Consider the following 14,299-nt stretch of genomic DNA (forward strand, 5'->3'; position numbering starts at 1 on the left):
GCCTCCCAAAACGCCTAGTTTTTCCGACCGCCTTCGCCCGGCAGAAGCTCTGCCCGAGACGGACATCGCACCCGACCTATTCCTACTCCGCCATCACCAAAACCCTGCCGTATTTTCTTGCTTGTTGCAGATAGTAAGTGGACTCACACTCGATTAACTCGATACAAGGACTAACAGAGACATCCCTCGACTAGAATTACTATCGCAATGGCCGACTCCAACGAATCCAAGCCGGTTGTGCCGGTCCAGAGATCGACCAAGCCCGTCAGCGAGGCCTTGCTGAACGAGAAGGTACGGCGTCATATTGTGCTAGATATCTTGCAATTCGGTGGCATACCCGGGACGTATCTTTCGATAGACATTGGACGGGCGGAAGAGAAATCCGCAACGCCCAATTGAACCCTACACACACGTGCCCCTCCATCAAACAGTCTGCTAATACGGCCCTCTTTTCTGTGTCTAGTGGGATCGCGCCATCTCCTCGGTGCTTATCCGTTCTTCGCTCGGTCTGTCGTTCGGTGTTGTCTTCTCGGTTCTCCTGTTCAAGCGCAGAGCGTGGCCCGCGTGGGTTGGTCTTGGTTTCGGAGCTGGACGTGCATGGGAAGAGGCAGACTGTATGTCAACGATCCCCGGAGTGCTTTATGGGCCAGTTCGGTCTAGTAACACTCAGAGAGACATTTGACTAACATGTGATGTTGTAGCTTCCTTCCGCCGGGGCGACTCGCCTCTGAGAGATGCGCTGCGTCGGTAGATGGATAAAATTATTATGTACGATACCTGTACAGCTGCGAACAAGTTAGATGGAGATCCTCTGGCAAAATGAGGTATCTTTGCTTTTTTTTATTCTGTATGAGCCTGACTTTAGCATGGTGACAATTTACTCTTTTTCTTCCTATTTCTGTGCTCTCTACTCCGTATCAGAAGTATCGTCCAATGATAGTTCCGTATTTTCAGTAAAATGCTCATGTGAGCCAATATTTTTCAGGTTAATCTTACTCAACGATGGAGAATAATGCGTTTTGAACCCAACTCAATGGGTGAAAGCTTTATATATATTCAAGCGTCAGTTCTAGGAACTTCTAAGGAGCCCAGAATTCTGACCATAAGACTTGAAGAGAACTGTGAAAATGGCAAAGTATGCAAAGAAGATATACAAGATAAAAAGCAGACTCAAACAGAAGAGGGGAGAATAACGCCCATAGATGTTCCCATTTTCCAGTTGAGCCCAAGCACCGAAAGAGACACGAGACGAAAAAAAGACAAAAGAAAAGAAAAGTGTACCTAATAACCTTGGCTTCAGGTATCTATCGCAGGGGTATCATGATCATCATTAATGCAAATTGGAAATCTGTTGAAAGTAAAAGCATCACCATCAAGCCGGAAGACCAAATGAAGACTGGTTACAGACTAGGCAAAGGAGCGGAGGGATCTCTCGACAATTTGGGGCTTGATTGTTGAGCCGGTGGGCTGGCGTGGAAGCCAACACTTTCTGTTGGAAGCGGCTGGAGAGTAAAACCGTTGTGGCCATTATGCGTCAGACAACCAACACAGCTGCAGTCATTTCCGCATTGGCAACTGCCAGTCACATCGGAGCAGGAACTTGGCAATCCCACTGGGTACTCCAGAGTGTAGTACTGGGAGGGTTCCATGAATTGGTCTGGTGCATAGCCGAAATGAGGCGAGTAGCCCCCGCCCATGTGGTGGGGATGAGTCTGTCCCGAGTAATGGTTCATGGCTTTGGATGGAACTCCGGTGTCCAGGTTGTGGTTCATGGCGGTAACGGAGTAGTCCAGCGGCGTTGGAGCGGCATTCGTGGAATATGGAGAGTGTCGGTTTTTCTCTTCACCATTAAGACCTACTATAAGACCCATCTCTTGAACGTGTTGTCTCGTCGTATTGTTAAATGGATGAGAGGCGCACCCCAGGCACTGGCAACCATCGCCGCAATGACATACGTGCTCCGAACATTCAGCAGTGGGCGACGTATATGAAATGCTCTGAGGTTGGGTCGACGGAAAAGCTGGCATGGCCATTGGTGTGAACCCGACACCGTGTGGTATGTTTTGGTACGGATAGCCCGACGATGTCGCGTATGTAGGAGGAAAATAAACGGGTGCTTGAGTTTGTGGTTGATGAACCGGAAAGGGTTGAACCAAGTTACCATGACCGGGAGCATGGAAATTCTGCCACGGTGGTGCAGGGAAGGGAGGGTAAAGTAAGTCATTTGCTGTTGAACCGTTTAATGTTGCATGATTGTTGGTGCCGTTTTCTTCTGGTCCAGGTGTGGATGCGCCGGGTTGTTCCAATTTCGGTTTTTGCTTTCCACAACAAGAACCTTGTTCAGGTGGCTTCTCAGGTGGCGGTTGAGTTGGTTTCGCGGCCGCTTTGTCCGAGCAACAGCTTTTACTCTGGGGTGCCGTGGCTGCGCTACTGTCATAGGATTGGTCCTGGGTCACAGTCGGCTGTTGTTGGCCCAGCGGACCGTACGGGGTCGGAAAGCTTTGATTCTGCGGAGCGTATGAGGGCAAATCGCTGGGTTCGCCGTTCTCGGAACGCTGGTTTTCCGCTTTGGCAATGGATTCCAACGCTCTAGCAATATTTTCGGGGGCCGCCTGAAGGTTGCTCTGCCTTCTTCCAGCTTTCTGGATCTTTCCTATGGCGGGCGGAGGAGTCGGCGCAACCGAGCTTGGAGTAATGGCCGGAGCGATTGTAACTGGCGTTGTCGTCGAACGGGTAGGGGCACGATCGGTTTCATCTTCAATAGGCACCTCGTACAACGGTCGACACATGCAGGTTGATCCTAGGACAACAGTAAGCACGCGCGAACATGATACAGATAGCGGTTGAGCGACTAACCTTTTGGAATGCGAACCATCACTGCATATGTCTTCTTACAACTGCACGTTCCTTTGGGATGGGGGCATTTGGCCAATGGGCGTCCAGCTTTCGGGACTTTCATCATCAGTCGATCGAAATGCTGGCATTTTGACGATCGATGGCCCCGGATACATGGTTCACTAGAAACCAAAGACTTATCAGTATAGATAAATACTAAAATCAGACGAGGACTCGTACCAGGACCACTTTGCACCCTCTTCGTCGAGCGGCATGATGAGTGAGCGATCGGTTCTTTACAGGGTTTAAAATGACATCTGCGACCATAGAACCCCGGTTCCTTAATTTAAAGCTCCTCGGTTTTCATTGGACATAAGCCAAGAAACGCAAGCAAACGATGCTTCGATCCAAACAACCCCGGGAGATGTGTTACTGGGGTGCGACGAAAGGTCGGTCGAGAGATCGGGCGGATCATGCGGCGGAAGTGCTAATAAAGGTCGGGTAAAGATAAAGGAAGAAAATGACGTGAATCACAATGAAAGGAGCTAACGGGAAGACCCGAAAACCCCGCCAGCAACGCTTGAACGTCCAGAGAGGGGAATTGGATAAATAATCCCTGCGGTGGTAACTAGTTATGTATGTATGCTGATTCACTCAATAATAATCGCGGGGTCGCGGTTTTTCTGCCGGGATCTCGCAATTGCTGGTTCCTGAAGGCGGTGAGTTATCGTCGCCGCGGAACCGGGCCGTAATCAATTAACTTCTAACGACTATGATGTTGCGCGGTGGGCGTCATTCTCACTAGACTCAGAATATACATTTTGAGATTTGAGACCCTGTCAGGGACAGATTGAATCTTCATATACCGCCCTCTACATGGCCACAGAAGCCCTCACAATGTCGGACAATGTCGTTGCGCGCACCCGCGAATTCTTCTCCGTCCCTGCCCCGATAAAACGCATCTTCGACCGGTTTCCTCTGACCACATATCCTCCGAATGATCTTCCTGAACGGACAGGGACGAACGCACAGGGCAATCGGTTGTTTATATTCACAGATGCGACGAATGCCCGACGTGGGAGACCGTCGTTCAACCCGCAATGTCTCAAGTGGCAGGTTAGTGCGGCGCCATTGTTTATTTACAGACAGAATCGTAAAGAGCTAATAAACAATTTGATAAATGTTACAGGCATATCTGAAATTCGTCGGCATTGACTTCGAGGTCGTACCTTCGAACAACCACGCATCCCCGACGGGAGCCCTCCCTTTCGTCCTTCCCGCCCTTCCACTGAACACACACGTCCCGATCCCAGCCAGCAAAGTGCAAAAATGGGCCATTGAGCAGGTGCACTGCGAAGAGGAGCAGCAACTGAATGTCCGGTTTGACGTATACGCATCGCTGTTGGATCACCGGATACGGAATGCTTGGGTATGTTTATTTCATCATGTCCTCAAATATGTCCCCAGGACTAACATACGGCTACCCAGTTATACGCCTTGTACCTAGACCCGGAAAACTTTGACGCTGTCGCATGGACACTATACGTTGACCCAGCCACTACCAGCTCGGTGGTCCAGTCCGCTCTAAGCTACCAGCTACGACAAGCCGCGCGCGACGAGCTCCTCAAGTCGTACAAATACATCGATGTCAGTGATTTGGAAGCAGAGGCAGATAACGCATTCGAGGCTCTGTCGACATTATTAGGGAACCAGCAAAACTTCTTCGACCGTCCTAAGCCCGGGCTGTTTGATGCTAGCGTCTTCGCATACACGCATCTGATCTTGGATGAGGGAATGGGATGGAAGCAGGACCGGTTGGGACAATTGTTGAAGAAGTATAAGAATTTGGTGCAGCATCGGGAGCGATTGTTAAAATACTTCTAGGCACCTTTTCTCTTTCAAGGCTCATGTATATTACCAGCGTTATGTGATACTATGTCATGCGGAACTAACTTCCACTCTTATACACATCTTTCTCAAGGTAGAATCTAAGGAGGAATAGAAGAAGAATTCGAAGATTTTTGAACTTGAGTCTTGTGTATTTCATGTGTCATAAACATCAAAGTACTAAATTGCCCTCGCTTGGCTCTCGTGCTGTTTTCCGTTACCATCATATATCCCAGCCCTATGACGCGGAGGGTTAATGTAGCAGGACATGATATCGTCCACGTTAGACGATATGATCTCAATAGCAACCAGATAAGAATCATAACCAACGACACCAGCTCAAATGGAATTCCATAGCATAATGATCAGGCGAGTAAGGACCAAAGGATCAAAAAAGAACGCGAACTTCCGTGCCTGACGGGACGAATAGAATGGGAATAGGAGATCCAAAGAAAGTAAGAAGAAAATGGAAGAGAAAAGTAAAGTGTAACTAGACCTAGCAGGCATAATCCAAATAATGCAAGCAAAATGCCCTCACTCCCTCGCTCAAATGCAAAGCTCATAAACGAGACCGTTAACATCGTGCGTAGCATGTCGTATTCCATAGTCGACCTCAGTAGACAGTCGCTCCAAAGGGTGCCGTTTCCTTGAGGTCCTCGACCAAATCCGCCACGTTACTGAGATACCTCCCCAGCAGCGCTTGTTTCTCATCTGTCATGCGCGTGGCTCGGTTCCCGTTTGCTGAGTGACGGCTTCCTTTGGGGCTCCGCAAATGTGGACCTCTGCGCTGCATCCCCGGGCTGGGGAGATTGGTGGGGGTCTCGGGCATCAGGTAGAAGTAGAGGAACTCGACGAGCTTGAGTTTTACCTCTCGCGATGTTGCGCGCTGCTTGAAAAGGGATGTCACTGTGAGCAGACCGTCGAGCTGTTCAAAGGTGCGTGTGTTGGCCGGGTTGTCCAGCAAGGCCGTCACGAGGGTGAGGAGGGTTGTAGATTGGATCGCGGGGCAATTAATCGGATCGAGGAGGTCAAGCAGTAGGTTCATGTAGATTTCACGGGCGAAAAGAGTTCGCGACGGCGGATGTAGGAGAAGAGCACCTTGGATGAGGTCGAGAGTTGCGAGGATGAGCAGGTCGTTGGTGCCATTGCTCCCGCGGCCTAGCAAATGTTCTAGACAAGTGACCAGTCGCATCGCCACTAAGTTCGTCAGTTTCAATCTATCTGAAATAAAGAAGACCGTGCGAGAAGACTTACCGTTCCACTGAAACCCTTCTTGTAGTTTGAAAAACTCTCGAAACGCAGGGTCGTCTTTGATCTCTGATAGCGGTCTAGCAGCCGGCTGGGGCGAACTCATTCCCATCATTGACCTCTTTCGCACGACTGGCGACTGTTTCGCTTTGGAGAGACATATCTGTGCGAGAAGACCTTCAACCTGGCGCAGGCCTTTGCGCACTTTGCTGGGCTCGTATGAAGAGAGGTAATCGAACGAATGGGCCAACAACGTCTCCATGAGGGTTTCAGGGTAACACTAGACGGGAACCGGATAGTAGATGAAGCTAAGGAAACTGTAAGGAAGTAAAATAAAGCAAATAATAAAGCGTGCGACCCGATAAAAGAAGAGATATGTAGAGAGGAATAGTAGCAGTGATCGTAGTGGATGAACGGGAACTATACAAAAAATAAATAAGATCTGGTTCGGATAGTCGATGCTCACCGCGTCCCCAGTTTTTGATTTTCACTTAATATAATCTTCTTTTCGCGCTCACCTCCGATAAATTCTCCAATGCCTTGATTCGTTTCCCGGGACGAGCGTCAATCATGGATCCTCTTTTATCTTCCTTGTTCAATGTCGTTGCCCCGGGTGACCCAGCGCCCTGTTTGTCGATGGATTCCCGTTTGGACCAGGTGAAAGGTCCTTGATGGATCGGAATATGAATGGAGGGGGCTTATTGGACCATATTGATGAACAGGGCCCATTATTTGCCAGCTGGCAATGGCTTGTTGTCTTTCTTCAGCTGGTGGCTGACCTTGCGGTCTATGAAGGAGGAATGTCCTCACACGGACCATATCAATCATACAATTACGCTATCCTTGCAGCGGTCGGTTTCATCGACATAAAACGGCTCAATTAATGACTTCATGCCAAATAATAACGGCTACGGAGTATTACATAGTACATAGGAGCTGTCTTGGGATGTCACGAGAGGGAGAAATAATGGCATTGCATTGCGCAGCGCATATGCGGGGTGCATGTGATATCCAATCTCTGCCCCTCCATCCAGACAACAGGATGTCTATCTTCTTTTCTCCCGCGCAACTCAACATCTTTTTTTTTTTTTTTTTTTTTTTTTTTTGTTAACAAGCAGCGAGACCAATTTACCGAATACAGCGCTAGGACGTTGACTGCTCTAGCACAGATTCGCTGACCGCCCCTGCATTTTGTCGTCATCGGTGGCAGTTCCGCCAGCACATGCGATCTAGCAAACAAGGCGCCACAAATCGCGCAGCAGACATGATGATACCGAAATCTGAAGATTATGATATGGATTCTAGACCAACAAAGATGAATGGAGGGCCTCTACAGACTACAGATACCTCTGTCCCAGATGGCGCGGGCAGACACAAGCGGAATCGGTCAAGCTTAGATGGCACCAAACATAAAGACGGACAGTGGTCGGAGGAAAATGAGCGGATTCTGATGGGGCCATACGAATATATGCAGCAGCATCCAGGGAAGGATATCAGGCGGCAGCTCATCCATGCCTTCAACGCATGGTTGAAGGTCCCTCCAGAAAGTCTGACCATCATCAACAAGGTGGTGGCGATGCTTCATGCAGCTTCTCTGCTGTAGGTTGCCTTTATTTGAACCTTATCTACCCGAAAAGTTTCTTTCTATCCTGGTACTGAGACTAATGGATCTTCCATGTAGGATTGACGACGTCGAAGACAACTCCATCCTCCGACGCGGAATCCCTGTAGCGCATAACATCTTTGGCACTGCGCAAACCATCAACTCCGCCAACTACGTCTACTTCCTCGCCCTCCAAGAAGCCCAGAAACTCAACAGCCCCACTTCTATTGACATCTACACCCAAGAACTCCTGAACCTCCATCGCGGCCAAGGAATGGACCTCTTCTGGCGCGAAACCCTCACCTGTCCCAGTGAAGATGAATACCTAGAAATGGTTGGGAACAAAACCGGCGGACTCTTCAGACTCGCAGTGAAACTGATGCAAGCTCAGAGCAGCACAGGGAAAGACTGTGTGAGCCTGGTGAATGTGATGGGGTTAATATTTCAGATTTGCGATGACTATCTGAATCTGTCAAATACAACATATACCAAGAACAAGGGCCTTTGTGAGGATTTGACAGAGGGAAAGTTCTCATTCCCTATTATTCATAGTATTCAGTCAGATCCAGGGAATCACCAACTCATCAGTATCCTGAAGCAGAAGACTAAGGATGAGGAGGTGAAGCTGTATGCGACAAGTTATATGGAGAGTACAGGGAGTTTCGCATATACGCGACAGGTGGTTCGGGATCTGCGTGGTCGGGCGTTAACCTTGATCGATGAGATCGACTCCAGTGGTGATGCACAAGGCGACGGGGCAATGGTGCGAGCTATTCTGGATAAGATCACGGAGACCACATTAAACGAAGCTCGGTGATTCTTTTGTTGTTTTCGGACGTGTTTTGGATTATGTTTTGCCGTTGGTTACCGTTAACTACATATACCCTTGATATAAGCCTGGACTTGTATTCTGAAAGCGAAATGAGAACATGGGAAATACATCTTTATATATAAAGTGTCTGAAACCTAGTAAACAGAAATCATTCCCGCAGGTATATAGATACTGAAACTGAGCAGATAAAATAAAAAGCCCGGGGTATACCAATCCAACTATGAGATGAAAACCTCATCATACCAAAAAGCATTAATCGTATCAAGTATAGATACCAATATAGCATAATAACATAGCGAAACTGTAGCGAAACGACGACACGTTGTTGGACGCCTTTACATAACCACACAGCAAGCCTTCTCCAGCTTGCGCAACACACGCGGCAAGATGGCGTTGACCACCTGCTCGACCCCGTCCTGTTGCTGGTTCTGTCCGCCATGCTGCTGCTGTTGCTGTTGCTGGTGCGGCTGCTGGTGATACTGCTGGCTGGGGTACTGGTGGTGCGAGGACTGCTGCTGGTGCTGGTGGTCGTAGGGCGAAGGGACGGAGCCCAGATCGGCGGCACCACCAGTGAGATTAACGTAGATACGACCGGCGTTTTCCTCGGTGGCGTATTGCAGGCCCATCTCGCGACAGGCCTTTTCGACACGGGGCTTGATTTTCTGGACGTGGTTTGCGGAGTGGTTTCCTTTGCCGACGATGCTGTTCCATTAGTTTGCATTAGCTACTTTGTTTTGTCGCAGCAGGCCAGACTGGGGGAGCTGATAGAAGGGAAGAAACGTACACATGAAGATGGTTCTGCCCATGCGACTTGGCGTACTTAATCCTCTCTTCTAGGATATCCTCCGCCTCCTCAACAAACTGCCCGTGCAGATCAATAGTATCCGCCGCGACACGACCATTCGCGTTGTTCTCACGGAAAATAAACTCGGACGCCTGTTTGTTGTATTCCTCCATCTTGCGCCCGTGCGCTTTGCCTTGTTCTGAGAGCTCCTTGGCCGCGGCACCGTCGCCGCTGGTGTAGGCATCTTGGGACTAGACGATTCTCAAATCAACATTGACTGATCGGAAAGGTGTTGTAGAAAAGGAGGCGCACCCGCTGAAAGCATGAACCGCGCTTGGAGGCTTCTTGTCTGGCTAGGTCGCGGAGACGGTCATATTCGGCTTCTGAGTCGTTACTTTGGTCATGGTTGAAGGCTGTATGGCGTTGGGCAGTGTTAGCGACGAGACGAGACGAGACGCGCTGGCAGAACAATAGGCATGGACATACCCCGAGGGCCCATGTGGGACATTTCGTGATGCATGGTGATTATATATATATATATATATATATATATGTGTGTGTCGTTATGTACTAAATAACTTTGTTAATGATATAATGGCCCAATTTCGGGTCAATTGAGTCAACAAGGCTTGCAATAATGAAGAGGAAATGAATCCGGCCAGATCTGGTCTGGGGCCCAAGGGGAATCGGAGCATCGGCGGTCGATCGTCCCGATCTTTTTTTTCTTTTCTTTTTTTTTTTTTCTTTGGGTCAACCTCGGTTCCGTGGATTACTCGGAGCATTCCATTTTAGTACGTTTTCTTTACCGCTTCCATGGCTACGATTACTGAAGTTCCATCTGGGTTCCTTTGTCTGTACTGTATTCAGGATCTCTGCGGAGTATGTGGCCACCATGTGCGATGCTGGAGTTGAGTTCCGTGACTGGGGATATCGACTTCGGTCTTCTCCATAGAAACTGTACTCGTGTGTACTGCACCATGTCTGTACAGCGTGGCCAATTAGAACCCGATACAGAGTAGACACCTTCCTGTTCCTGCTGCGAACTCAAATCCAATCTTTAGCTATTGCCTCCGAAACCATGGGACGACAAGTTCGTCCCCATCTACGGAATATTAATCGGTACCATGGTCGGCAGAGAACACACTATCCCCAGTGTTGGTACAGAGTACCATTCTGTGAGTTTTCGTGAATGCGACGTTGACTTGTACTTCGTACTGGGTATACTATCGCAGAGTCTGGGGTCCAGTGCCACACGACCATTCGCTGAGAGATCAAGACATTCGATCTTGTCACTGATTGGGATAGATTCATCGTAGCGTGACAAATTCGAAAGTTGTGAAAATTATGTCCATGTAAATTATCGATTAATCTCTGGGTATTGCTTTATTTACTTGGTGCTGATAAACAATGCCCTCAAAACCAATGGTGTACTGGGGCAAATGATCTATTTGAGCTTGCGAAGTGCCCACTATGGTCAAATATAACTTAGCGACCGACTCAATTGTCGATCGTCTTCAGCGGGAAGAACAAGACGGAATGATTCTATCAGTCGGTCGGAATCATTGATTGTTAACATCTGCCTGTGAGGTTGCTGAGCATGATACGGATGTAATGCCTTCCCCTGGATACTCTGGATGTCCTTCGTACTCCGGAATTCATATCGACTCTATTCCGTACTGTGGGCCAATACCTGCGAACATCAGGAATCACATCCACTTTAATATTAATAGAGTTACCGAGCATAAAATGCCCTGTACTCCATAAAGATCATGCCATGTGGTGACCTCAAACTCTGGAACAATAGTCGCGGAGGAAGACTTTATGTCAGCATCTGCACCGAAGGCGACTAGAAGGTTGGTGGTGGAGATGTGCATCAGGGGTGTCTGCACTCCGAGTCAGTAAAATACCCAGTAAACAAGCAGTGCATCCAAGACAATCGAATTATGCACATATCAGAGTTAGTTAGTTTTGCATGCTTCATAAGTTTTGTTCTGACTCCGTATTCCGTAAAATGAGCCCCAAATACTGGGCAAGACAAGATTATTGTTGCGGAGAGATCGACGGACAGTTAAGGGGAGGTGGATAAGGTACCATGCAAGTATGAGGAGACGAGTCAGAACCACATGTCTGGCTGGACACATCACTTGCACCTCGTTCCTGACGTACAAGTATATACAAGTAGTATAGAGACATGGTTAATTCACTCTTTATTCTTGGATTCAGTCAATCTGAAACGAGTCACTCGGAACTGAGTAAGTGGCAGTGGATAACAGGGGCAACTCTGTGCCTTTTGAACTGTAGCAAAGATAACCACGGAGTTAAGCAGATCTGCGGAAATATCATCAGCAACTCCAACTCCTGAAAAATGAAGCACAAGTACATAGTGAGAGCAAGTGATCTATCGTGTTCTCAACCAGATTGCCGTTTTTTTCGTTCATGTTGCTGGATCTTCTGATTTCATCTCGGTTATCTTCACTTTATACGAGTAGTATGCAGAGTCTCTATACTTGTATTCTGCATAGAGCGATAGAAGTAGTCTCCGTAGTAGGTAGGTGCTGTAAGTATGGTATTAGACTGTATTAACTTGGTCCACTAAATAGGGGATACTGTGTATGATTGGCCAAGAAATGTACCGAGCGGACCCTATGGGAGCCCCTTAGCCATGTCCACCAATAAAATCCGTAACACCGGTCTCTGTAAAACCGCGTAATGAAAACCCTCCACTGGAGCCACGCTAAGCGTTTCTGCAACGAGCCAATCACAAAGCGTAGCCCCTCCTCTCGCCCCTTACTCTCAATTGTTCACTCTCCGGGCTTTCTCTTGTCTGTGTCTCTGCCTTGTCTTTCTTCTTTTCTCCTTCTTCTCTTCATCCTTTCCAGTTTCTCTTTTTTTTCTTTTCTTTTTTTTTTTTTCTTCTTTTCTCTTCATCAGTTCTCGAACTGCTGAATTGAGGGTTTGTTTTTATTCCTCAAAAGATCCCGTTCTTTATTCTTTTGTCGCCTTCTCTTTCTCTTAAACCCACTTCCCGTCCGAGGTTGCGACGCCTTAATAATAATATCTCTTCTTCCTCCTCTCCGTTCTTTCGAACTCCCTGAATACTTTCCATCTACTACTATCCTCTCTTTTCGACAATCGCGTCTTCTGATAAGAAAATGTAAGTCCCTGATGAAGAAGAAGCTTCACAGAATGCTTCTTCTCCCCCTAAATTCTATTATCCGGTTGGTCCGTCGGAGCTGCCAATCGCCCTTGCTTCCGACACGGTCAATCTGCTTGGTCGCGCTTGTACGACAGGCACGTCGCCGCGGAGAATTAAGCAGAGTGTTGATGTTTGCCTTTTTGCCTTAGTCTCTGAGACAATCCTTCACCTCTCCTTTACGACCCTTCTATCGATTTTACTACCCTTCGTTTACATAAAACTACCGCTACGACACTACCGCCAAAATGGGTTGCGGAATGAGTACCGAGGACAAGGAGGGCAAGCAACGCAACGAGGAGATTGAGAACCAGCTCAAGCGCGACAAGATGATGCAGAGAAACGAAATCAAGATGCTCCTGCTGGGTAGGCACTTCTCTCCTGGTTTGTGGTGAAAGTGAGGTTCTGACCATCGCAGGTGCTGGTGAATCGGGCAAGTCGACTATTCTGAAACAGATGAAGCTCATCCACGAGGGTGGCTACTCGCGCGATGAGCGGGAATCGTTCAAGGAAATCATCTTCAGCAACACTGTCCAGTCCATGCGTGTCATTCTGGAAGCCATGGAGTCGCTCGAACTGCCCCTCGAGGACGCCCGTCACGAGTACCACGTGCAGACTGTCTTCATGCAACCCGCTCAGATTGAAGGTGACAGCCTTCCTCCGGAGGTTGGCAACGCCATTGGTGCTTTGTGGCGCGACTCGGGTGTTCAGGATTGTTTCAAGCGTTCGCGCGAATACCAGCTGAACGACTCTGCTAAATAGTAAGTTTTTCAAAGGTTACACGGGTAGTTGTTTTCCAGGCTAACTCTCCTAGCTACTTCGACGCTGTTGAGCGTATTGCCCAGCCCGACTACCTCCCCACCGACCAGGATGTCCTTCGCTCTCGTGTCAAGACTACCGGTATCACCGAGACCACCTTCATTATTGGCGACTTGACCTACCGTATGTTCGACGTCGGTGGTCAGCGTTCTGAGCGTAAGAAGTGGATTCACTGCTTCGAAAACGTCACCACCATTCTTTTCCTGGTCGCCATCTCTGAATACGACCAGCTGCTGTTCGAAGATGAAACCGTCAACCGTATGCAGGAAGCGCTCACTCTGTTCGACTCGATTTGTAACTCGCGGTGGTTCGTCAAGACCTCCATCATTCTCTTCCTCAACAAGATCGATCGCTTCAAGGAGAAGCTGCCCGTCAGCCCCATGAAGAACTACTTCCCCGACTACGAGGGCGGTGCCGACTATGCCGCCGCTTGCGACTACATCCTCAACCGCTTCGTGTCTCTGAACCAGGCCGAGCAGAAGCAGATCTACACTCACTTCACATGTGCCACTGATACCACACAAATCCGCTTCGTCATGGCTGCGGTCAACGGTATGTCTCACGTCTTCGCCCCTGTCTTAGCCATGAAACCTCCAATGCTAACTGCTTCCAGATATCATCATTCAGGAGAACCTCAGACTCTGCGGTCTCATTTAATGACCTCGCGAAGAACTTATGGAGTTGAGGATGTCTCGATATTTAGATCGCACGTTACATGGCTTGTAATACGGATATCAAGTGTGCCATTTTTCTTATCTGCCTGGATGCTCTTTACCACTTGTCGCCATTTCCTCTTTTCTATTTCTTGTCTTTTCTCATTTGATCCTGGCGTTGAGACATTCCCTTTGCTCCACTTACTAATATTTCCTTTTCATTTGTGATTCCCCTTGTTCAAATGACATACAGCGGCTCTTTATCCATCATCGATATCCACTTCCATGGCCAGAGCCTAGGGGTCTCTTTTTCTTCTACGCATGAGTCGTGGGTCTTTTTTCTGCGGATTTCTTCTCCGGGCTTTGGGCCCCGGCTTTACGGTTTCATTTCGTCCATGGGGAGACCCGCCTTGTGTTTTTTTTTTTTTTTTTTTTTTTTTTTTTT

At 48.4% G+C, this 14,299-nt stretch overlaps 7 protein-coding genes across 7 annotated transcripts; 4 read left to right on the forward strand and 3 right to left on the reverse strand.

The window, feature by feature from the left end:
- The first annotated feature begins 3 nt into the window (after nucleotides 1-3).
- ASPGLDRAFT_50879 (MICOS complex subunit MIC10) lies at nucleotides 4-810 on the forward strand. Its single transcript, XM_022547404.1, has 4 exons — nucleotides 4-133; nucleotides 195-291; nucleotides 464-614; nucleotides 702-810. Exons 2-4 carry the CDS (start codon nucleotides 208-210, stop codon nucleotides 749-751), a joined length of 285 nt encoding a protein of 94 aa, XP_022397603.1. The 5' UTR covers nucleotides 4-133; nucleotides 195-207; the 3' UTR covers nucleotides 752-810.
- A 590-nt stretch (nucleotides 811-1,400) lies between these two features.
- Nucleotides 1,401-3,110, reverse strand: mac1 (putative copper-activated transcription factor GRISEA; the record flags this gene model as incomplete). Its single annotated transcript, XM_022541230.1, has 3 exons — nucleotides 1,401-2,800; nucleotides 2,857-3,017; nucleotides 3,076-3,110. 3 exons carry the CDS (start codon nucleotides 3,108-3,110, stop codon nucleotides 1,401-1,403), a joined length of 1,596 nt encoding a protein of 531 aa, XP_022397604.1.
- A 622-nt stretch (nucleotides 3,111-3,732) lies between these two features.
- On the forward strand, nucleotides 3,733-4,719 carry ASPGLDRAFT_38521 (putative mitochondrial outer membrane protein (Sam35); the record flags this gene model as incomplete). The annotated part of the gene is made up of 3 exons (XM_022544954.1): nucleotides 3,733-3,951; nucleotides 4,025-4,264; nucleotides 4,324-4,719. 3 exons carry the CDS (start codon nucleotides 3,733-3,735, stop codon nucleotides 4,717-4,719), a joined length of 855 nt encoding a protein of 284 aa, XP_022397605.1.
- Nucleotides 4,720-5,069: 350 nt separating this feature from the next.
- On the reverse strand, nucleotides 5,070-6,392 carry ASPGLDRAFT_800774 (cell division control protein 14). The gene is made up of 2 exons (XM_022550054.1): nucleotides 5,977-6,392; nucleotides 5,070-5,919 (listed from the first exon to the last, which is right to left on the reverse strand). Exons 1-2 carry the CDS (start codon nucleotides 6,230-6,232, stop codon nucleotides 5,336-5,338), a joined length of 840 nt encoding a protein of 279 aa, XP_022397606.1. The 5' UTR covers nucleotides 6,233-6,392; the 3' UTR covers nucleotides 5,070-5,335.
- Nucleotides 6,393-7,285: 893 nt separating this feature from the next.
- On the forward strand, nucleotides 7,286-8,390 carry ASPGLDRAFT_69009 (FPP/GGPP synthase family protein; the record flags this gene model as incomplete). The annotated part of the gene is made up of 2 exons (XM_022549319.1): nucleotides 7,286-7,569; nucleotides 7,652-8,390. The coding sequence occupies 2 exons, from the start codon at nucleotides 7,286-7,288 to the stop codon at nucleotides 8,388-8,390; spliced, it is 1,023 nt and encodes a 340-aa protein (XP_022397607.1).
- Nucleotides 8,391-8,740: 350 nt separating this feature from the next.
- ASPGLDRAFT_69010 (Smr domain-containing protein) lies at nucleotides 8,741-9,697 on the reverse strand (the record flags this gene model as incomplete). The annotated part of the gene is made up of 4 exons (XM_022549320.1): nucleotides 8,741-9,107; nucleotides 9,190-9,440; nucleotides 9,502-9,602; nucleotides 9,676-9,697. 4 exons carry the CDS (start codon nucleotides 9,695-9,697, stop codon nucleotides 8,741-8,743), a joined length of 741 nt encoding a protein of 246 aa, XP_022397608.1.
- Nucleotides 9,698-12,630: 2,933 nt separating this feature from the next.
- Nucleotides 12,631-13,858, forward strand: gpaA (guanine nucleotide-binding protein subunit alpha gpaA; the record flags this gene model as incomplete). Its single annotated transcript, XM_022544955.1, has 4 exons — nucleotides 12,631-12,748; nucleotides 12,801-13,143; nucleotides 13,197-13,753; nucleotides 13,815-13,858. The coding sequence occupies 4 exons, from the start codon at nucleotides 12,631-12,633 to the stop codon at nucleotides 13,856-13,858; spliced, it is 1,062 nt and encodes a 353-aa protein (XP_022397609.1).
- Between the last annotated feature and the right edge of the window lie 441 nt (nucleotides 13,859-14,299).

The sequence above is a fragment of the Aspergillus glaucus genome, assembly GCF_001890805.1.
Source record: "Aspergillus glaucus CBS 516.65 unplaced genomic scaffold ASPGLscaffold_21, whole genome shotgun sequence".
NCBI lineage: Eukaryota > Fungi > Ascomycota > Eurotiomycetes > Eurotiales > Aspergillaceae > Aspergillus > Aspergillus glaucus.